Source organism: Colobus angolensis, unplaced genomic scaffold, assembly GCF_000951035.1.
Source record: "Colobus angolensis palliatus isolate OR3802 unplaced genomic scaffold, Cang.pa_1.0 Scaffold6, whole genome shotgun sequence".
Lineage (NCBI taxonomy): Eukaryota > Metazoa > Chordata > Mammalia > Primates > Cercopithecidae > Colobus > Colobus angolensis.
Genome location: NW_012119598.1, coordinates 472,808 through 496,557, shown reverse-complemented (window position 1 = coordinate 496,557; position 23,750 = coordinate 472,808). Strand labels below are relative to the sequence as shown.

Here is a 23,750-nt window from a genome sequence, read left to right as displayed (position 1 = left end):
GAGCGGCAGCCGCGGCAGCAGCTAGGGGGCTTGTGCACACAGCAAGGGAGAGTTAGGGACTGGCAGACGGACGGACGGACGGCGAGGACCCTCCCTGAGCCCCCGAGCCATGGCCGAGAGAAAGCAATCCGGGAAGGCGGCAGAGGACGAAGAGGTCCCTGCCTTTTTTAAAAACCTGGGCTCCGGGAGCCCCAAGCCCCGGCAGAAATTCTGTGGCATGTTCTGCCCGGTGGAAGGGTCCTCGGAGAACAAGACCATCGACTTCGACTCGCTGTCGGTGGGCCGGGGCTCCGGGCAGGTGGTGGCTCAGCAGCGGGACGTCGCCCACTTGGGTCCGGACCCGCAGCCGCCGTACTCGCGGCAGGGCCGGCGCGCCGGCGGGGAGCCATCTGTTGAATCGAGCCGGAAGGTGGAGATCCGGAGGGCCTCGGGCAAGGAAGCCCTGCAGAACATCTACGACCAGGTCGGTGTGGGGGTGGGGGGTGGAGACGGAGGACGGGGCGCGGGGATCGCCCCTCCCTCGCCCCTGAGCCCGGCGCGCCCGCCTTCATGCCCCGCCCTGTACCTCACCTCCCGCATCTGCACGCGCACCCCGCCCTACCCGCCCCTTCTCCGCGCAGGGTGCGGCGAGGCTCGGGCTGGGCGGTGGGCGACCGTGAGCCCACAAAGGCTGCCCGAGTCTCCTTGAGCTTGGGAGGTTGGGGCTGGGCATAGGGGATGGGCTGATCCCTTGCTGGGGCGGGCGGTGGTCGCCTGGGAGGGGGTTGGCCAAGGTTCCATTCTTCTGAAATCCTCCCGGGCGGCTTCCGATGGCAGCTGCGACTGGGTGCCCCACCCTTTTTTTGAGGCGGCTCGGAGCGTGCGGTGGAGGCTTTGCGTGAAGGCCCGCGGCTCTCGGGTGATCGGGAGGGGCGGGGGTTCCGACGGCCTCTCCCCGCAGCCTCGGTCGGCGCCTTCTGCGCTCACGTCCTGAGCTCCGAGGCCAGGACCATGGTCAGCGCCCCCCGGACCGCCTCAGAGCACCGCACCGCCCTTGACTCCTGCTCGCAGCTTGAAAAGAGCCAGGGAGGCCGTGGAGTCGCCCGAGGAAACCGAGACGCTCCTAAATAGCCTATGTGGGGAACAAAGTTCCAATAAGTGTCTCAGCCAGGGTTTCACAGAGCTCTCCCCAAACCGCTATGTGGGAGGCGCTTTAGGAACCGGGGAACTAAGTGGATTATGTTCAAAGGGTCAAAACGACAAGAAAAGGGGGAAAACCCCTCGCATTCGAAATAGACTATCGAAGAAGACTAAACCCCTCTTCCTGTGTTAATGGGGGAAACAAAGGCCATTTTGGTCACTCTTGATTTTAAAAAATGTTTGTCACTTTCTGACAAATATGAACAGTGAGCATTTTCAGCGCAGTAATAATCTCACACCACAATTCTCTCTGAGTGATCCTTACACTAGTGTAATTCTTTTCCACAGTCTTAATTTCTTAACTGATAATTTACAATGCAAAATGTTTTAACGCGTTTTCTGTTTCTCTCCCATATCTGGTGGTAAAAAGGAGAAGTCAATCAATGAATGATTATTGATTGAATACCTATCGTGCGCCTTGCCTTGTAGGGCAGGGGGAAGGTTAGTTATACAAAGTGCAAGAGGTTTCTTCTTCTCAGAAGGCTTCCAGAGTAGTTGGGAGTGGTCTATACATATTCAGTGAGGGATCCCACAAGCATTTACATTTGTGTACTTACAGTGACAGCCTTCGAGAACAATGCAGAGTTGGTGATGATGGTTGGGGCATGATGTGACTGTTTGCTGATGTGACATAGAGTTTTGACTTTTGTAGGGTCAAGTCTAGGAAATATAAGCCATTTGCTGTCATTTGTAAAAGGTGACACAACTAATAATTTATATCCACCCCCAGCCCTGCCCTCTAATTTGTTCATATAAGGGAGTGTCTTATATCCATATTTCACTATGAGTCAACCAGAACCTAAACCCAAAAAACTTACTTTGTTCCAAGTGATCAGACAATTGAAGTAAAAGTTTCTAATAATTTAGCTTATACTGAAAGCTGAGTGTGTGTGAAACACTTCCCTATGTGAATACATTGGGTGAGGGCCAAAATCATACAGCATCATGGTTGAGTGAGTAGCCTCATGCATGGCGAGTTGTGCTGGTGATTCTAATGTCCTAGACGAAGCAGTAAAAGCAACTGGAGAATAAAGAAGAGATCATGTAGAAAATGGCAGATCAGAGGATAGGGGTTGAAAGTGGCCACCCCTATCATGATAACAGTGAATTAAAATTCAAGTTTGAAAGGCAGAGTTTCATTGGGTTGAATAACACTTCTTTTTTCTTGGCCATTTGGAAGCCTAGATGTTTGAAATTCTAAATTGTAAATCTAAGGCACACAGAGTGGGAGATTTGAAGAGAAAAATACGCAAACAAACTGCCAGGCAATTTTAGATTGCAATCCACATTGGCTTCAGTTGCCCAGTTATTAGTAACAGAGGGCAATTCTAGCTTGGCCTTTCTGCAGCACCTTCCCCTGAATTTTCATGTTTAATCTTGCCTTATCATATAAGGCCTATTCAATGAGATTTTGTCATTCATGACTAAGAGGATTTATCTGGATCAGTACTTGCAATGTTTCAATATTTCATGTCTGTACAAAAGGGGAAAGGCTGTGGCTATGCATGTGTTTATATTTATAACAATAGTGACTTCTGAAAAGCTCAACTGGCCCACCGTTTTGACTGAGTTGAGTTGTCATTAGTTAGTTTTCAATGAATGAGCCAGGTGAGTGCCAGCATCTCCATGCATTCTAATTGGAAGCCCTGGCGCAGAGAAAGGTGGGGGAGATTGAGAGTGGGTGGATCCTGGGACCCTGACTCACACCGTCCCTCCTCTCTTGCAGCTTTATTTGCGTGTTATTAATGTATGGTCAGACGTGGCTTTGCTCAGCTGTTGCACTAAGAGGCCTGCTGTTCCCCTAGCAAGGCTTTGGGAAGGGAGAGAACAGGCTTCCTTGACCCACATGCCACATGGCTCATGGAAGATTAGAGATGTTGGACATGTGCATTTGCAGGAACTAAATGAAATTATGTTCAGAGTGTGAGCCAGACAGCACCAGAAAGCGATGGGTGTGGCCTGACTTGGCATGGCAAATTTTGGCAGAGAGAAAGAGCTGGTATAGTGATTGTGAATGAGGAAAGCGTCTATCCTGTTATTCTCTTTTCCCTGTAAGTCCACTTTGGGCTGCAGTGAGGTTACATTGATCACCACTGTGAAAGACTCTGAACCTCTTGGAAGAGAGAGAAGAAGGGCATCTCTGTTGGCCCAATCCTCCCTTGTCAGTGCCCAGGGGTCCTTCAGCCTCTTCCCTTCCTCCTAGGAACTCCCTCCATTTCACCCCAGACACAGTGTAGGCGAGAACCAGTGGCTCCACCTGGGATACTGGACCATAAGAATGCTTTCCAAAGGGGCCTCTAGGCCCTTTTCCCAGCAGCAAACAACATATGCAGGCTGGGGTGACAGGGAGTGATTCTCTTCCTCTCCAGGGCAGGTGCCACTGAGTGAACTGCACAGTGCTGCTGAGCTTGACAACGTCACTGAGTCTGTGAAGTGCTTTCTGGTGCTCCCTTCCATCTGGGTCCCCAACCCTTCTCCCTGTGTTGAGTCTCTTCTGGCCCTGGGAGCCTAGTGCTGTGCTGCCCTGTAACTGTTCAACATCATCCCCACTCCATTCCCCATAGGATGCGCCTTCTAGACTTTTCTTCTTCCAAAGGACAACAGGTTCTAAAGTCACTCTTTGGCCACCCTTCTCCCATTCAGAATTCTTAACTTGCATTAATCTTAGTTAAAGAGAAATTCCAATGATTAAAGGCATCTGCTCCTCAGGCGAATGACTGATGCCCAAGTTGTCCCCAGAGATCCGTGGTTTGGTAACAGACTAGACTGTTAAACAAAACGAATGCATAGTTAGTGGGGTGTGTGGTGGAGATTTGGAATAAAGACAATACCTTGATACTTTACAGGTCATATTTGGTTCAAAACAGGAGATGTGAGCATTTGTGTGTTCAGGATTCCAAAAAACCTAAGACCCACCTGGGTTCAAAAGGTGGGGAGTACTCGGAGAGGGGAAGGAAATGATGCAAATCCATAATTATTGTTTGCTCTTGATTTCCCAGCTGATTATTTAACTAATCATATAATTAGTTAAATTAAAAAATAATTTTTACATAACCTAAAATTTGCCACCTTAATCATTTTTAAGTGTACAGTCCAGTGGTGTTAAGTGTATTCACATTGTTGTGCAACCAATCTCCAGAACTTTTTCATCCCCCCAAGCTGAAGCTCTGTACCCATTAAACACCAGCTTCTCATTCCACCTCTTCCCAGCCCCTGGCAACCACCATTCTCTTTTCTGTCTCTGCCAGCTTGACTACTCTAGATTCCTCATATAAGTGAAATGACACTGTTTATGTTCTTTGCGACTGGCTTATTTCACTTAGCATAATGCCCTTAAGGTTCATCTATGTTGTAACATGTGACAGAATTTCCTTCCTTTTTATGGCTGAATAATATTTCTATAATTAGTTAAATTATAACAAGTCTTTAATGATTTAAAAAGTTGTTGCTCAATTAATTGGCCTGCAATAATTAATTGTGGGAGGAAGGAAGAAGGATTAGATTTGGGATGAAATAGGCCCCCAGGTCTGGGGCCTACAACCTAACCAGAGGAAAACTCCTGCCAGCTAACCAGCATCTACCATCTTTCCCCTTGGAGCTCAAGGATGGAGAGGAGAACTGCTGTCATTGAACCCCAGTGACAACTTCTGGCCATGACCTTTGCATGGTTGCATATGCAGTGTTGCATGGTTCACAAACTCATGGCTCTGTACCATGGAAATCAAGGTGAGGCTGGGGAGTTTTTCTAGCCTGGTAAACACAGGCCACATATTCCAGGGTCCTTTGGTGCAAGCATCCCTCTCTGCTTTCTTGAGCAAGAAGGGGAAGTCAGAATTGATTATGGATTCAAATGGATACCCTCATTGAATGTCAGAACTTGCAAGAGACCTAATGATTGTTTCATTACCTCATTCTAGAAGTGATGAAAGTGATGTCCTGAAAACTACTTCGTTCCTTGGAGCCCAGGTGATCGTTCCAGGACTGGGATGGAGGCCTCTTGTTTTCAGTCCCACTGTAGTCCTCTACCAGTAAAGCTGTGTTATTTATGTGGCACTATATAACTCTAGAATGTGCTTTTAAATTCTAGATTCTACGTTGTAGAATGTTTAGAGTATATTGTTCTATTAATAAAACCTTGCCCCAACACTGTCTGATACAGGCATTATTTATTTTCTGTAGATAAGGAAACTGAGATTTAGTGATATTTACTTGCCTAATTCCTAAGGTCTTGCTATTTAGTAAGTATGTAAACTAGGATTTGAACTAATATTTCCTAATCTAGTATCATATTTCTTCCAATAGTCAATTCTGTGGCTCAGTTACACTGCCAGAGATATGTAGTAAACATAAGGGTACAATTTAATTTTGCAGGCAAAATATTTTACATCCCATTAAACTCCGTATTTTCTATGGGGTAAGTTCTGTGTTAAATGCTTTGTATGGACTATTTTATTAATTCTAAGATGACTCTACTAAGCAAGTGTTACTCTTATTCTTATTTTGCAAATGAAATATATAAAGGTAAATGCAACTTGTAAAATGATATGGTTTGGCTGTGTCTCCACCCAAATCTCATTTTGAATTGTACTCCCATAATTCCCACATGTTGTGGGAGGGATCCGATGAGAGATAATTGAATCATGGGGGCAGTTTCCCCCATACTGTTCTCATTGTAGTGAGTAAGTCTCACAAGATCTGATGGTTTTGTAAGAGTTTTCCCCTTTTGCTTGGTTCTCATTCTCTCTTGCCTGCTGCCATGTAAGACATGCATTTCATCACCTGCCGTGACTGTGAGGCCTCCCCAGCCATGTGCAACAGTGAGTCCATTACACCTCTTTTTCTTAATAAATTACCCAGTCTCAGGTATGTCTTTATTAGCAGGATGAGAACAGACTAATACATAAAGCAACTTACTAATGAAAAGCCAGAGGCAGGGCTTGAACCCCAGGGATATGTGACTAGAGAGCTTTTTATATATCACTCTGATATATACTGATTTGCTTTTGATATTAATTATTTTTTCTCATTTTATCTCCAAAGAATGTATTATTGCAAAAAAGTTCTGAATGCCTGTTTTTTTTTGTTGTTGTTGTTGTTGTTTTGTTTTGTTTTGTTTTTCAGTGTACTCTTTGGAGCCATTTATAAAATGGACTGTTGATTTGTCTTTATGAATGTGCCCTAAACTGCTGACATTCTGTCTATCATTTTTTAAAACACAAGAAATGTCTTCAAATATCCCTGGGACACAAGTCAACTGTGACAGTATGAATGACATGCTTTTCTAAGATTAGAAATTAGAGCAATGTGATGAGAGTGTAATTTTTCTACTTGATGTAAATCATTGTCTTAGTCAGGCTGTGATAACAAATTACCATGACCAGGTGGCTTGAACAAGAAACATTTATTTCTCATGGTTCTGGAGGTTGGGAAGTCCAAGATCAATACGCTGGCAGATCTGGTATCTGGTGAGGGCCCACTTTATGGTTTCCAGATTGCCGTCTTCTCCTCGTGTTCTTACGTGGTGGAAGGGGCCAAGGGAGCTTTCTGGGGTCTCTTTTATAAGGTCACTCGTCCTGTTTATGAGGGCTCCACCCTCATGGCCTACGCACCTTGCAAAGGCCCTACCTGCTAATACCATTCCATTAGGGGTTAGGATTTCAACATAGGAATTTTGGAGAGGGGAACACAAACACAAAGTCCATAACAATCATGAAATACAAGCACATGAAACTAATGAAAGAGTCATCAATAAAAGCATAGGCAGGTAGGACTGACGGACACTTGATTTAGTCGGTTGCAGCTGGTGGTAACCTAGTACCATAGGTACTGCACACAAATACTGTCTTGTGTGCAAGTGCCTGGTCTTAAAGGTGGTTTGTGTTTGTTTTTGAGAATACACAGATAAACTGCGTGGGCTCTGATTCTGACGGCATCCTGCAGAAAGCACTGAGTAAAGCCAGCTGGTAGTACTGGCTCTGCCATTGACTGGCCATGTGACCTGCACAGTCATCTAACCTCAGTGGTCATTGTGTTGTCCTAGGAATCTCTAATGCTCTTTCTATCTATTTCCACTGAAGGCTCTGAAAGAAAGTTATGCTGCCCATGGCTGTTTTTTTTTTTTTTTTTTTTTATAATCGGGACAAAATTCACATAACATAAAATTCTCGTTTTGGCCGCTTTGAAGTGAACAGTTTAATGGCTTTTACTGCATTCACAATGTTGCATAACCATTTATGTTTAATTCTTTCTTTTGGATGAAAATGAAAGCTTTTCATCCAAAAGAAAGCTTGTACCACTAAGCAGTCACTTTCTTTTTCCCACTCCCCCCAGGCCCTAGCAATCACTAATCTGCTTTCTGCTTTTTTTTCTGAGTGGATTTGCCTGTTCTGGACATTTCATAGACATGGAACCATACAGTACATGGCCTTTTGTGTCTGGTTTTTTTTTTTTTTCCACTTAGTATAATGTTTTCAAGGTTCATCTATGTTGTAACATGTATGAGTACTTCCTTCCAACAAGTACATCTATGTTGTAGCATGTATGAGTACTTTTCAGGGCCAAATAATGTTCCATTGTTCTGTATGTATCCTATTCATTAGTTTTTCCAGTTAGTTGATGGACATTTGGTTTGTTTCCACCTTTTGGCTATTAGGAATAATATTGCTATTAACATTTTTTACAAGTTTTTGTTTAAACATATGTTTTCAAGGCCTGGCACCGTGGCTCATGCCTGTAATCCCAGCCAAGGTGGGCGGATCACTTGAGGTCAGGAGTTCGAGATCAGCCTAGCCAACATGGGGAAACCCCATCTCTACTGAAAATACGAAAATTAGCCGGGCATGGTGGCATAAGCCTGTAATCCCAGCTATTCAGGAGACTGAGGCATGAGAATCGCTTGAACCCGGGAGCTGAGGTTGCAGTGAGCCAAGATCATGCCACTGCACTCCAGCCTGGGCAATAGAGTGAGACTGTCTCAAATCAAACAAGCAAACAATTTTCAGTTTTCTTGTGTTCTGCCTAGGAGTAGAATTGCTGGTCATGTAATAACTCTATGTTTAGCTCTTTGAGGAACTTCCACACTCTTTTCTATAGAAGCTGTACCATTCTACATTCCCACCAGCAGCATTTGAAGGTTCCAACTTCCGCACATCCTGGCCAACACTTGTTATTTTCCTTATTTTGGTTATAACCATCAGGTGGGTGGGAATTGGTATCTCATTGTGGCTTTAATTTGCATTCCCTAATAACTAACAACGATGAGCCTCTTTTCTCATGCTTTTTTGGCCATTTGTGTGTCTTCCTTGGAGAAATGTCTATTCAAATCTTTGTCCATTTTTTTCAGCTGGGTTATTTGTCATATTGTCAAATTGTATGAATTATTTATGTATTCTAGATACTAGGCCCTTATCACATCTATGGTTTGCAGATATTTTCTGCCATTCTGTGGATTATCTTTTTACTTTTTTGATGGTATACAAAAGTTTTAAATTTTGATGAAATCCAATTTATCTATTTTTTTCTTTTGTTGCTTATGCTTTTGGTATTATACTGTCCCCGGCTGTTCATAAAACTGCTGGATCATCTGAAATCTAGCAAAGGAGTTCCAGTACCTAATTTCCTAGAATCATATTCATGTAGCTAAATCCTTGGGGAGGTTTGAAATTCATTTAGAATAGCATTTGTAGTAGCTCAGTATTCTTGAGCGTTTTGTGCACTGGATAAGCCTTGTTCTTCTATCTAAAGATCTTGTTCATATTTTAAAAACTCCTTCTTTGTGTGTGCATATATACGAATGTATACAGACATATGGGTATATATGTGTATATATATATATAAATTTTTAATAAAGTTTTAAATTTGCTTTCTAATCCAATGATTTGGGAGTGGCAGGGATGGTGTTGAGGAAGGCAGCAACCAACAAACTGAGTTTTAAACTAATAAATTTAAACTAATAAATTTATTTTAAACTAATAAACTAATAAAATAAATGAGTTCAATTAAAAATTATATTGTAATAGCATACACATAACATAAAATTTACTATCTTAACGATTTTAAATATACAGTTCGGTATTGTTAAGTATAGTCACATTGTTGTGCAACCAGTCATCAGGATAATTTTCATTTTGCAGAACTGAAACTTTGTACCCATGAAGCAACAACTCTTCATTCCCCTCTCCTCCCAGCCCCTGGCAGTCACCTTTCTACTTTGTGTCTCTGTTGATTTGACTACTTTAGGAACGTCATGTAAGTGGAAGCAAAGAGTATGTGTCTTTTTTTGACGAGTTTATTTCACTTAGCATAATGTCCCCAAAGTTTGTTCATGTTGTAGCATGTGTCAGAATTTCTTTACTTTTTTTTTTTTTTCTTTTTTTCCTTAAGAGACAGGGTCTTGCTCTCTCACCCAGGCTGGAGTGCAGTGGTGCCATCATAGTCCACTATAACCTCAAACTCCTGGGCTCAAGCAATCCTCCTGTCTCAGCCTCCCAAAGCACTGGGATTACAGGCATAAGCCACTGCCCCTGGCCCAGAATTTCCTTTCAAGGCTGAATTTAAAAAACAAGACTGAAGATATTCTATTGTATGTATAGACCACATTTTGTTTATTTGTTCATTTATTCATCAGTGAACAATTGGGTTGTCCATCTTTTAGCTCTTGTGAATAATGTTGCTATGAACATGGCTATGCAAATATCTATTTGGGACCTTGCTTTCAATTCTTTTGAGTGTGTACATGGAAGTGGAATTGCCAGATAATCTGATAACTATTTAATTTTTAAAGGAAACTACTATACAGTTTTCCACAGTTGTTACACCATTTTACATTTCCAACAACAGTACTCAAGGTTTCCAGTGTCTCCACATCCTTGCCCATACTTATTTTTTGGTAGTTTTCTTGTTTGTTTGGATAGGCATCATCCTACTGGATGTGAGATGGTGTCTCATTGTGGTTTTGTTGAGCCTCTTTTCACAAAAGATTATGTCCTTTGCTGAACAGACATTCTGATTTCAATTTGTATTTTGTTCTTTTTTAAAGAAATAATAACAAAAGTACCATGTTTATTGTAGATGGCCTTCATAAACAAATTTTTGAAAAGAAAAGTCATCCATTGTCTTACTATGTAAAAATAACCACAGATAGTATTTTGTTGCATTATATTTTCCAGGCTTCAAATTTCCATTAAAAATGAATGAGGGCCAAGCGTGGTCACTCACACCTGTAATCTCAGCACTGTGGGAGGTCGAGGTGGGTGGATCACCTGAGGTCAGGAGTTCGAGATCAGCCTGGCAACATGGCAAAACCCTGTCTCTACTAAACATACAAAAATTAGCTGAGCATGCATGGTGGCGTGCGCACCTGTAATCCCAGCTACTTGGGAGGCTGAGGCAGGAGAAGCGCTTGAACCTGGGAGGCGGAGGTTGTAGTGAACTGAACTGAGATTGCACCACTGCACTCCAGCCTGGGCGACAGAGTGAGACTCCGTCTCAAAAAAAAAAGAGAGAGAGAGAGAGAGAGAGAAAATTACTGTTTTGCAATATTCCTGACATCACTAGATATTACAGTTCTTGGTGCTATTTCCCAAGTTTAGAGGTGTTGTTTGATGGTTTTCCTATCTGTGTTCATATTTCAGACTGTGATTTGTAAAAATTACATGTTAAAAATGTATTCATTTTAATGTCATCTGCTACATATTTTTTCTTAGTTTTCCTCTAATTTTTAAATGGCTTTGATCTCTTGACATGCAAATTTAAAATTTACAAGTTGATCCATCTTTTCTGACATATTTTTTGTCTTTATAGTCTTTCTGACTTTAAGATTATATAATTATTTACCTGTGCTTTCTCCTAAAATCTTTTTGAGTTTCATGAGTTTTTAAAATAGTTTTTTGGGTTGTTTTTGAGACAGGGTTTTACTCCGTCATCCAGGCTGGGGTGCAGTGGCATCATCATAAGCTCACTGCAGCCTCGACCTCCTAGGCTCAAGCAATCCTCCCACCTCAGCCTCCTGAGTAGCTGGGACTACAGGCGCATGCCACCATGGCTGGCATGTTTTTGTAGAGATGGGATCTCACTATGTTGCCCAGGCTGGTCTTGAACTCCAGGGCTCAAGAGATCCTCTTGCCTTTGTCTCCCAAAGTACTGGGATTACAGGCGTTAGTCACCATGCTCAGCCTGAATTTCATGTTTATTTACATTGTAATCTGACAATTAAGTTTTGTCTTTAACTTGAAGTAACATATAAGTTAATTTTTCAAGTAGATGGTTTTTCCAATGGCATTTATTGAACAATTAATGTTCTTTCCACTTATTTTTTAAATATACTGAACCTCTTATATACACCAGGATCAGTTTTTTAGCTTTCTATTCTGTTTCATTGATCCAGTTTACTAAATCCACAGTGGTTCGATACTGCTTTAGTTACTGTAGGTCTGTAATATCTTTACTTTTCATTTTCCCCATCACTCAAATGTGCTTTCCATTACATATTTTTAGTTACAGAAACCTGATACGATTTTGTAACCAGAATTATTAAATGTATATATTGAGTTATTTTGACACATTTATTTTTAAAATAGTAAGTCTTGCTATTTAAGTTTATATTATGTCTTACCTCTTATTCAGATATTTTGTTTTATCTCTGTGACATTTCTTGTTAGATTTATTTCTAGATGTTTTGTTACTATAATGAATGGGAAATTTCCCTGTTATATTTTGTAGTTTATGTTCTGGGAGACTCTGGGGTCTATTTTATTTTATTTTTTTTGAGATGGAGTCTTGCTCCATCACCCAGGCTGGATTGCAGTGGCATGATCTCCACCCACTGCAACCTCCGCCTCCCAGGTTCAAGCGATTCTCCCTCCTCAGCCTCTCGAGTAGCTGGGATTACAGGTGCATGCCACCACGCCCGGCTAATTTTTTGTATTTTTAGTAGAGACGGGGTTTCACTGTGTTAGCCAGGATTGTCTCCATCTCCTGACCTCATGGTCCGCCCACGTTGGCCTCTGAAAGAGCTGGGATTACAGGCGTGAGCCACCGCACCAACTCTGGGATTTTATATTAATTAGCAATAGGTCATGTTATTGAACTCACTCTTGGCTCTAATAGTTTTCCATTGATTCTTTTTAGACAGTTTTATTATCTGTGGCTAATAATAGTCTTGTGCGTTTTTTGCCAATGGCTTTATTCATTATTTCTCTTCCTTGTCTGATTACATTTACTATAACTTCTAGAACCATGGTGGTAATATTAGAGTTCCCTGTTTGATTTCTGACTTTGATGAAAAGGCCTCTTTTGTCATTGTTTGAAAGCGATGCTGTCTATCATGTTAAAGAATCATCTTTTAATTGCTACTTGAGCATATTGTCAATGTCCTTCAGTGAGTGACCACCAGGAACACACCTGTAGTTGAACCAGTTGGGTTTGTGCCTTGTTGCAGTGACCCCCCTTGGTGTGTTCCATGGGGGATCTATGGGGCGCCTCTGTCCAAGGGTGTGAGAAGGATCTGGGCTTTGGTTGGGTGATTTTGGAGGCCCAAGGAAGTGAGGGTACCCTCTGGGTTGGGTGATAGCAGAAAGTGGGGACAATCCTATGACTGGGCATCTCAGTGTGTCTTTTGCAGAGCGGGGCAGATGAGACTGAGGCTAACGCTGTAGTTGACAAAGAAGCAGTGATCACTGCTATTAGTTACAGTGGGGGAGTTTGGCATTTTGTGGCTTGAACCAATGTTCAGATTTTATTAAATATGACTGGGGAGTGGGCTAGTTCTGTCTTGGTCCATCCTGGACAAGAGTGGCCTGGCTGCTGCTGACGGGCCATGAACTCATTTCTGTTCAACAAGAGAATGCCCAACCCTTGCTGTGAGTGGCAGATCAGCTCTTGGTGACTTTTTTGTTTCTCAATATGCTGTTAAAATCAGGGATTGATGTGATAAGTTATATTGTCTGGTGTTTTATTTTTGTTTTAGAGATACCTTCCTACCCTCCATTGAAGATGCTAAATATTTTCCTGAAAGTTTTTTTTAAAGGATAATCTCTCCTATCCCTTACTGTGTAGTAATTTTTCATAAGCTTAATTTTTTTCCTTTGCATTTATCTTCAATTCAGATGAAATCCCTTTGGAATCCATGTTTTCGGCAGAGAAGTGTGTAAATTGTCTTTGGCCCTACTCCGATGACATATATTGGTCATTTCAAGCACCAGGTCCTTGTCCAATTCTTATTTTCTGGTGCAGAGGTTTCAGGTTTGGATTTTTACAGGCACCTTTCAAAAATAAATTGGTAGGCGGTTGCCAACTTTTTATGTTGCCAAATAAGGACCTTAAAAATTACCACAATATTGTTATAAATAACATCTTAACACTGACATCATAAAGGGAAATTAATCCCAGAATTAAAAAATATGTACAATTTGGGCTTTATAAAAAACTAAATGTATGGTTCTTATTTGTCTTTTTTTTTTTTTTTTTTTTTTTTTTTTTTTTTTTTGATGGAGTCTGGCTCTATTACCCAGGCTGGAGTGTAGTGTAGTGGTGGGATCTGGGCTCACTGCAACCTCTGCTTCCCAGGCTCAAGCAAGTCTCGTGCCTCAGGCTCCCGAGTAGCTGGGATTACAGGTGTGCAACACAGCACCCCGCTAATTTTTGTAGTTTTTAGCAGAGATAAGGTTTCACCATGTTGGCCAGGCTTGTATTGAACTCCTGGCCTCAACTGATGCGCCTGCTGAGATTACAGGCATGAGCCTCCGCGCCCGGTGTCTCATTGTGACCCAGATTTGTGAACACTGCCTCAGACAACCTAGCATCAGCTGCTAGAGCAGCACTGGTGAGGTGGCACCTCTGCCTCTCCTTGTCTGCCCCGTATCCTGCTTCCTGCACAGTCCCTTTCCAGGAGCTGTGACTTCTGTTGAAGAGAGAAACAGGGCCCCTGGCAGACCGGTATGTGCAATTGTTTCAAAATGCATCTGGGATCAGGTATGGTGAGACACACAGATATGTAAATGACTGTTATAAAGAAAGAAATGGGCCAGGCACAGTGGTTCACACCTGTAATGCCAGCACTTTTGGAGGCCGAGGCGGGTGGATCCCGAGGTCAAGAGATCAAGACCATCCTGGGGCAACATGGTGAAACCCTGTCTCTACTAAAATTACAAAAATTACCTGGGCATGGTGACCTGCGCCTGTAGTCCCAGCTACTCAGGAGACTGAGGCAGGAGAATCTCTTGAACCCAGGAGGCAGAGGGTGCAGTGAGCCGAGATCGCACCACTGCACTCCAGCCTGGCAACTAAGCGAGACACCATTGAAAAAGAAAAAGAAAGAAAGAAATGAATACTCACAGATCCCTGGAAACAGGAGGCACTGAACACAGTGCAGCGCCACTCGGGAAGCACCACATTGGCCAGGAGGCAGAGGGAGCCAGGGGAATAGGTGGCCAAGAGCCTTTATTGTGGTTTCTGGGAAGGAATAGGAGAGGAGGGGTAAACAGGTTTAGGGTGGCTAGTTTGGATAATGTTGATGGGCCCTGGAGCATAGTGGCTGTCCCTAAACGTCTGGTTCCTGACCCTGGGGTGATTAGGGTAGGTGGATATTGGCCCTAAGTTTAAGAGTTTCCTGAAGGAGAAGGATGGAGTGTGAGCTCTGGATTAGTTGGTTTGCATGTGAAAGACATGACACCAAGAGAGTCATTTTATCATCTCTAGGAATTGGTTAGCTTGGGAGGTGCAGTTTCTCCAGGGTTGGCAAGGCCCCAGATGTCAAAGCATCAGAAAAACAGAATAGAAAGGCATGATTCATATGGCACTACTGGCTGGCAATAGTAGGCCTAAGATCAGTATAAGATTCTGGCCTTAGGTTGTCTGTTGGTCTAAGTTTTACAGAACTGTTGGGTATGTTCCTGTTTGTATGATCTTCATTAATATTTTAGTTGGAGTGTTGTACATGGAGCGGCTGGCCAAATTACTTTTTCATTTATATTTATAAATTTAGAGACAGGATCTCTCTGTGTCTCCCAGGCTGCAGTGCAGTGATGTGATCATAGCTCACTGCAGCCTTGAACTCCTGGGCTCATGTGATTTTCTTGAGTAGCTGGGACTATACATGTGTGCCACCACACCCGGCTCATTTTTAACTTTTTTTGTAGAGACAAGGTCTCATTTTGTTGCCCAGGCTGGTCTCAAACTCCTGGGCTGAAGGGATCCTCTTGCGTCAGCCTACCAAAGGGCTGGGATTAGGCATGAGCCACTGTGCTGCCTGTAATTTTTCTTGTAAAAACTTGATGCATATTCAGAGTTATAGTCACATCACTAAAACCAATGGAGTCCAAAACTGTCCATTCAAATGCTAGATTTTTAAATTTTAATTTTAATTTTTTTATTTTTTATTTTTTTTTTAGGAATGAATTAAATGTCTTACAGGGCATATGATTATGCCAAAGCTGGTAATGAAGATGGCTAGAAAAGAATTAACTGGGGCCAGGTGCGGTGGCTCACGCCTGTAATCCCAGCACTTTGGGAGGCAGAGGAGAGGGGATCACTTGAAGTCAGGAGTTTGAGACCTGCCTGGCTAACATGGTGAAACCTCGTTTCTACTAAAAATACAAAAAAAAATTAGTTGGCCGTGGTGGCCTGTGCCTGTAATCCCAGCTTCTTGGAAGGCCGAGGCAGGAGAATCGCTTGAACCTGGAAGGTGGAGGCTGCAGTGAGCCAAGATCATGCCATTGCACTCCAGCTTGGGCAACAAGAGCGAAACTCCCTCTAAAAAAAAAAAAAAAAATTAACTGAAAAGGAAAAAAAACAACTACCATCTACAACTCTGTTCACTAAATCTCCTCCAATTCCAGTGACAGAATTAGCAAAGCAGGATTTCCAAGTAAGGTCAGCTTTACCTTCTTCCCATGAGATCATCCTGTAACACTGAGCATTGTAATCACTGTGTTGTCGTGGCTATCTTAGCTTCATCATAGCACACCAGCAAATGTATATCTTTGCCATATTATTTCCTGTGATAACATTCAATTGGTCCGTGACATTTTGGTCACATCTTAATTGGATGTGGACTTTGAAATTGTCATGAGGCATTCAGGAATTAAGTCTGCATGAAGTTACCCAGACTTAGAACCAGAGAGAGAAATGTGCAGATGTTCTACAAATTCCTCAATTTCCATTAGGACTCTGGACTGTTTTTAGAACCCTTTAAAAAATTTAACACGATCACCAGTCATTTCTTTGTCCTTCCTTCTGGCCATTTAGTTAGGTAAGAAGATGTACTTCTGTGAGGAAACCATTCCAATGCTGTGTTTCAAACTTAATTCTTGAGATTTCCTGGAATGTCACTGGAGAATCCCGTGTGCAAAAGATTAGGATGAGTTTCCCCAGTTATAGTGAGTTTTTTGTGGTATACAAGATGGTGGCTTTAGCAAATCACCTGTTTCTTTTAGATTTGCTTCCTCATTTGCAAAGTGGATATCATGACCTGTTCCTTCTTATACACTAGGTCTAGACAGGGAGGTCTTGTTACTGAATGACTTCCCAGTTAGATGTGGTGGCTCAGGCCTGTGGTCCCAGCTACACAGGAGGCTGAGGTGGGACGATGGTTTGAGCTCAGGAGTTTGAGGCCGTAGTGAGCCCTGATTGTGCCACTGCACTCCAGCCTGGGTGACAGAGCAAGACCGCATCTCAAAAACAAAAACAAAAACAAACAAACAAACAAAAAACAAAAAAAGTGATGAGGAAGCTCAGCCGTTATGACTTAAGCACCTCCCCAAAGCCCCCACCTCTTAACACTATTGCATTGGGGATTAGGTTTCCAACACATGAATTTTGGGGGACACATTCAGACCGTAGGAAGGACAGAAAACAAAATAAGGAAATAGCAGAGGAAATCGAGGAGACCCACAATGGAGGTCTGAAGAGAACACAGGGGCATTAATCCCTGTGGAGTGGCAGCTTGGGGGCTCATGGAAGTTCCCACAGGCCCAGCAGTAACACTCCTGGGTATGTAGAGATCACCTCTCAACCTCTGCAACCAGCTGGAAGTGAGATCAGAAGAGATTTGGGGGGCTGGAGATAAAGATAGGGTGTCATTGGCAAGGAGGTGGTGTCTGAAGCCATGAAGTGGATGAGATCAGTCAGGGAGAATGTGTAAGGTGGTAGAAAGAACACAGATGTTGGAGCCATCTAGAACTGGGGTGAGTCATTTATTCTGGGCCTTGGGTATAATTGATCTGGGCTCCGGTACCACATAAGACAAATAGAGAGAACCTCTGTTCCACAGTATTGTTCAGACTGGCCCAGAGGACTGGTGAAAGTACAGGGTCTGGTATTAGCAGGTGCTTAATAAAGGGTGATTTTATATTAATGAATATTTAAAAGTCAAGCTAGGGAAGGGAGACAAGGGCATTTCAAGAGGTACAGGATGGTAAACAGTATTAAAGGCAGAAAAAAAAATGAAATAGTATGAAACCTGAAAGGACACCACTAGTTGGGCTTAGGTGTTGGTCTTGGTGGGAGCAGGCTTGATGGCGGGTGAGTGGCAGCTGCTGTGCTGTGAGGTTGGGAGAGTGGTGGGTACTTGAGGAAACTCACCTTGGTGTCCTTTGGGAAGACAGGTGGTTTGCCAGGGATATGGGTACAGGGAGGGCACTTGTGCCTTCTGAAGTTCTTTTGCTTTTGGTAAGATGTGGAAGCCATGATCATGTTTGTGTACAGAGAGGAAGGCCCCAGAAGGGAGAGCAGGACTGACAGAGATAGGAGGCAAGTGTGGTTCCCTGACAGGAAAGGAGGGACTGGCTTCAAATACAGAGGAGGACACAGTTGCTGGAGGATGATCAGGGCTTTCTCTTGTGGCAGGAAAATTCTGTGAACCCAGGGATGAGGTCAGAGTTGGATCTGAGGGACTTTATGTCTGGTGGAGTTAATTTTTAGGTAAAAGAACAGGGGCAGAGTTTATTCCAAGGGCAGGTGGTACCAGGGTTGACTTCAGGAGAGGAATGAGCTTTGGTACAAGTATTTACTATTGAAATATTTTTCACATACCACAAAATTTGCACCTTTAAAGTGTATAATTCAAATGGCTTTTAGGATATTCACAAGATGTGCACTCATTATCATTGTCCACTTGCAGAACATTTGCATCATCCCCAAAAGAAACCCAGTAAACAGTCACTATCCATTTCCTCCACCCCAGCCTCTGACAACCACTGATCTGCTTTCTGTCTGTATGGATTTGCCTATTTTCACATTTTATATACATGGAAACATATACTATATGGTCTTTTGTGACTGGCTTCTTTCCCTCAGCACAATGTTTTCCAGGTTCATTGGTGTTGTAACATGTATCAGTACTTTGCTCATTTTCGTGGTGAATGAGGTTCCATTGTATGGATATAATACCTGTTTTTTAATTTATCCATCAGTTGACAGGTAGTTGGGTTGTTTCCACTTTTTAGCTATTATGAATAACGCTGCTATGAATATTCATGGTAGAGTCTGTGTGGACATATGTTTTCATTTCTCTTAGTTATATACCAAGGAGTAAAATTGGTGACTTATTTGGTAACTCTAACTTTTTGAGGAACTGCCAAGCTGTTTCCCAAAGTGGCTGCACTACTTTACATTCCCATCAGCAGTGTGTGAGAGTTAGTGAATGAGGTTTCCAACCTTGCCACATCCTTGTCAACACTTGTTATTGTCTGTCTTTTTGATTCCAGCCATCCTACTGGGTGTGAGTCAGTATCTTTTGTGGCATTGGTTTGTATTTCCCTGATGACTTGATGCCATTGAGCATCTTTTCATGTGCTTATGTCGTTTGTATCTCTTCTTTGGAGAACTGTCTGTTCAAATTCTTTGCCCATTTTTAAGTTGGAATATTTGCCATTTTGTTGTTGAGCTGTAAGAGTTCTTTATATATTCTGTATACTACATCCTTAATGTATATTTTTTTTCTCCTGCTCTGTGGATTGTTTTTTCATTTTCCTAATAGTGTCCTTGATGTATGAATGGTTTTAATTTTCGACAAAGTGTAACTTACCTATCTTTTCTTTTGTTGCTTGTACTTTTGGTGTCCTGGTTAAGAGCGTATTTCCTAATCCAAGGTCACAAAGACTTATCCCTGTGTTTTCTCCTGGATGTTTCATAGTTTTTGCTTTTACATGTAGATTTTGGATCCATTTTGAGTTAATTTTTCTGTATGGTATGAGGTAGGGGTCCAACTTCATTATTTTGCCTGTGGATGTCCAGTTGTCCCAGCTCCATTTATTGATTAGCAAAAGCGTTTTAGGAGATGGCAAGAAACTAGAGACAAAACATTGCCACACAGCATTAGAGAAGCCACTGGTGCCAAAAAGGCTGCATCGGGAGTGAAGTCAATGACCACAGCTGTCAAATGTTCTCAGGTGAAGAGGTTAAGAGGACTCCTGGAGATCCCAGATGGAGAAAGGATGGTGGAAGAACTGAGGCTTGCAGGAAGTGAGGTGCTGCTGAGGTGGCAGGGACTGATAGGGGTACCCAGTGACAGCCTAGTGACAAGAGGGTCTTAATTGATGCAACTGAAAAGCAGGCATGGTGAAAATGAGTAACCATGTGGGAGGAGAGGAATGGAAGAGTTTAGGAGTTAGGAAGTGGGAAGAAGCTGGGAAGTCCGTGGGCTTTGAAGGTCCAAGGAATGAAATGGTAGTGGGCTGTTAAGGATATTGAAGATCTTAGGAACAGAGGAGTTCAATGAGCTAGCAACAAGGCTGGTTATTGGGATTGTTAGTGACTGTATTAGGAACTATATTAGGAACTATATGCTATTAGTGTATATACCTTTCTAGATACCAGATACCATGCTAAGTCATTTATATGGACTATTTCACATAATTCTTTTCTGATTTTTGAGATAGAGTCTTGCTCTGTCATCCATGCTGGAGTGTAGTGGTGTGATCTTGGCTCCTTGGATCCTGCATCTCCTAGGCTCAAGCGATCCTCCCACCTTGGCCTTCCAAGTAGCTGGGACTACAGGAACATGCCACCACACTTGTCTACATTTTGTAGAAATGTTTTCCAGGCTGATCTCGAACTCCTGGGCTCAAATGATGCCCCCCCCCTTTACTCTCCCAAAATGCTGGGATTATGGGCATGAGCCACCATGCCCTGCCCCTCATTTACTTCTTACAGGATTTCCGAGATAAAAATGTGAACTCTAGAGCCAGTTACCACTGCTAACAGCTGTGTGACTGTGTGGCCTTAGTCAACATACTTACTTTTTCTACGTAGGGTTGCCACTTTTATCAAATGAAAATATAGGACACACTGTATTTTTTATTTTTATTTATTATTATTATTATTGAAGACAGGGTCTCACTCTCATCCAAGCTGGAGTGCAGTGGCGCAATCATAGCTTACGGCAACCTTGAACTCCTGGGCTCAAAGTTATCCTCCTTCCTTAGACTCGTAATTAGCTAGGACTACAGGCATGGGCCACCACACCAGGCTAATTTCTATTATTATGTTTTGTTGAGATGGGGTCTATGTTGTCCATGCTGGTCTCTAATTCCTGGCCTCAAGTAATCTTCCCACCTCAGCCTCCCAAAGCACTGGAATTATAGGCATGAGCCACCACACCCATCCCAAATCTTGTATTTTATCTAGCTACAGCATTTCTATGACTATTTCCTCATCACTTAAATTAGGGTTAGAACAGTATCTACATCATTATGTGGCTTAGTCCAAGCTGCTATAACAAATTGGCATAGATTGGGTGACTTAAACAACAACTATTTATTTCTCACAGTTCTGGAGGATGGCAGTCTGAGATCAGGGTGCCAGCACGATTGGGTTCTGTTGAAGGACTTCTTCCACATCGCAGACTTTGTACTTCTTTTCTCCTTGCGTGGCAGAAAGAGTGTGAATTAGCTCTTTGTTCTCTTCTCACAGGGGAACTAATTGCAGTGTGAGGGCCCCACCCTCATGACCTGATCATCTCCCAAAGACCCTACCTCCGGATACCATCACAATAGAGATTAGATTTGGCCATGTGAACTTTAGGGGGACATGAAAATCCAGTCCATAACATGAGGATTGTTTAAGGGACTTAAATATGTCCTACATATAAAGTTTTGGAGTTCGGACTGGCACATAAGAAAAACCCAACTAGAGGTTTTCCATAGAGGTCATACTCTGGTGTTGCATGACCTTTTTCTGCTCTCATTTGAAACCTGAATTCATTTCACAGAATGTAAGTGCAGAGATTGCATTGGGAACAATAAACAGAAAAACATGTTATGTTTGGGCCCGTTTATACAAAATGGAATGCATATATATATATATATATATTTTTTTTTTTTTTCCAGTGTAGGGAGCATGTGCAACAGTGTTATTAACTGGGATGCAAACTAGTTATCTACTTAGATGAGCTGGTCAAGATGATATTGTTAATTTGCTCACATTGCTTTGAAATGAATGTGCCAGGACATAGTGCAGTATATTCTGTGGCAACAACAGGAACTTCCTGTTAACACACAGTGGCGTTATCCTTGTAAAGTATTGTTACTAATTAATACAACTTTCTTCCCATCAAAATGATAAGCACTCTATGGGTTGTGTGTGTGTGTGTGTGTGTGTGTGTGTGTGTGTGTGTGTTTGAGATGGGGTCTCACTCTGTCACCCAGGCTGGAGTGCAGTGGTATGATCATGGCTCACCACAACCCCAACCTCCCAGGCTTAGGTGATCCTCAAGCCTCAGCCTCCCAAGTGGCTGGAACTACAGGTATATGCCACCATGCCCAGCTAATTATTGTATCTTTTTCTTTCTTTTTTTTTTTTTTAGAGACAGGATCTCGCTAAGTTGCCCAGACTAGAACTCCTGGGCTCAAGCAATCCCCCTGTCTCGACCTCCCAAAGGGCTACGATTATGGGTGTGAGCCAATGCACCCAACCTTAATTTTTGTATTTTTGGTATAGATGAGGTTTCATCATATTTCCCAGGCTTGTCTCAAACTCCTGGGCTCAAGCACTCCTGTGACCTCAGCCTCCCAAAGTGCTGTGATTACAGGCATGAGCCACTGTGTTTGGCTTATAATATGTTTTTTAAAAAGTAAATTATAGGCCGAGCATGGTTGCTCATGCCTATTACCCCAGCACTTTGGGAGGTCAAGGCGGGTGGATCACCTGAGGTCAGGAGTTCAAGACCAGCCTGGTCAACATGGTGAAACGCCATCTCTACTAAAAATATAAAAATTAGCCAGGGGTGGTGGCACACACCTTATAATCCCAGCTCAGAAGGGAGAAATCGCCTGAACCCAGCAGGCGGAGGTTGCAGTGAGCCGAGATTACGCCACTGCACTCCAGCTTGGGTGACAGACTCCATCTCAAAAACAGACAAACAAAACTGTAAATTATTAGGTGGGCATGACATGAATAGTGAATTTATGAAAGGGAATAAATTGTGTTTGAATGAAGAGGAATCTGTAAGTAAGTCTTAAGGAAGCATAACAGCGACAAAAGAGAGACATTTGCAAATTATGGAGAAATAATGAAGGGCAAGATTCTGAATTGTAGCTGCATTGATGGGAAAGGCAGTGAGAGAATGGGGAGGACGATGCAAATGAGCTACATCTTGACTCGGCCACCAAAGGGACTCTATTTGGGAATAAGTGAGAAAATGTCTACTGAATCTGACACTTCCTTCCCAACTGACAGGTATATAAATGAAGGTTATGGTAAATAATAAGGATGTTTTTTAGTAGAAAGTCTTAAATATTTGATTTTCTGATGAGTGGCTTAAATAGATTGGTTTATGGCTAAATTAATGTCAAAGGGCCATAGGAAGTACAAGTAATTCCTACAGAGTTGGTTAGGTAATATTATTACTGCCATTATCATTATTGTTGCCTAAATATTTGGATAATGAAATCAAAGTCAAATGTTCTGGGAGAAGCTGAGGAATGGCTTTGACTCTCCATGTTCCTATTTAGTGGAGCCTATTCTGGGCAGGCTGCCTTCGCTTGTTGCAAAATCAAGACAAGCTCAGGAGCTGCAGGATGATTCAGCATGGGGTCCCAAACTCCAGTCATTTGCTAGTTTTTGTCATATCTCCCTAGAATGTTTGCTATTATTTATCTAATATTGTGTAGAAAAAAATAGCTTGTGCTTTTAAAGCTTTTCAAAAACTATCTTTTGGAGAAATTTAACATATAAAGAAAAGTTACAAATATGTTGCAAAATTTTTGTATACCTTTCACCTAGTTTCCTTAATTGTTGGCATTTTACTGCATTGACCTTACTCTCATTCTGTCTTCTCACACACACACACACACACAAACATACACATGCACACAACTGTGTATTTTTTCTCATTCATTTGAGAGTAAGTTGCAGATATGATGCCCCATTTCCCCTTAATACTTCAGTGTATATTTCACAAAAGACAAGATTACTTTTCCTCATGACCAAGTGAAACCATCAAAATCAGAAAATTAACATTGATGCAATACTACCTTCTAATCCCCAGACTTTGTTGAAATTTCACCAATTTTCCAATAACATTCTTTAGTAGGTCCAACATTCAAGTCAGGATTATCATTTACTTGTCATGTATT

The 23,750-nt window shown here is 42.3% G+C and overlaps 1 protein-coding gene across 1 annotated transcript in view; it reads left to right on the top strand.

The window, feature by feature from the left end:
• Positions 1-6: 6 nt before the first annotated feature.
• Positions 7-23,750, top strand: part of DPYSL2 (dihydropyrimidinase-like 2) — a 147,429-nt gene continuing 123,685 nt past the window's right edge. Inside the window, exon 1 of the mRNA XM_011962581.1 lies at positions 7-463. Within this exon, the coding sequence (XP_011817971.1) occupies positions 110-463 (354 nt within the window). The 5' untranslated portion in view covers positions 7-109. The remainder of the gene's footprint in view (positions 464-23,750) is intronic.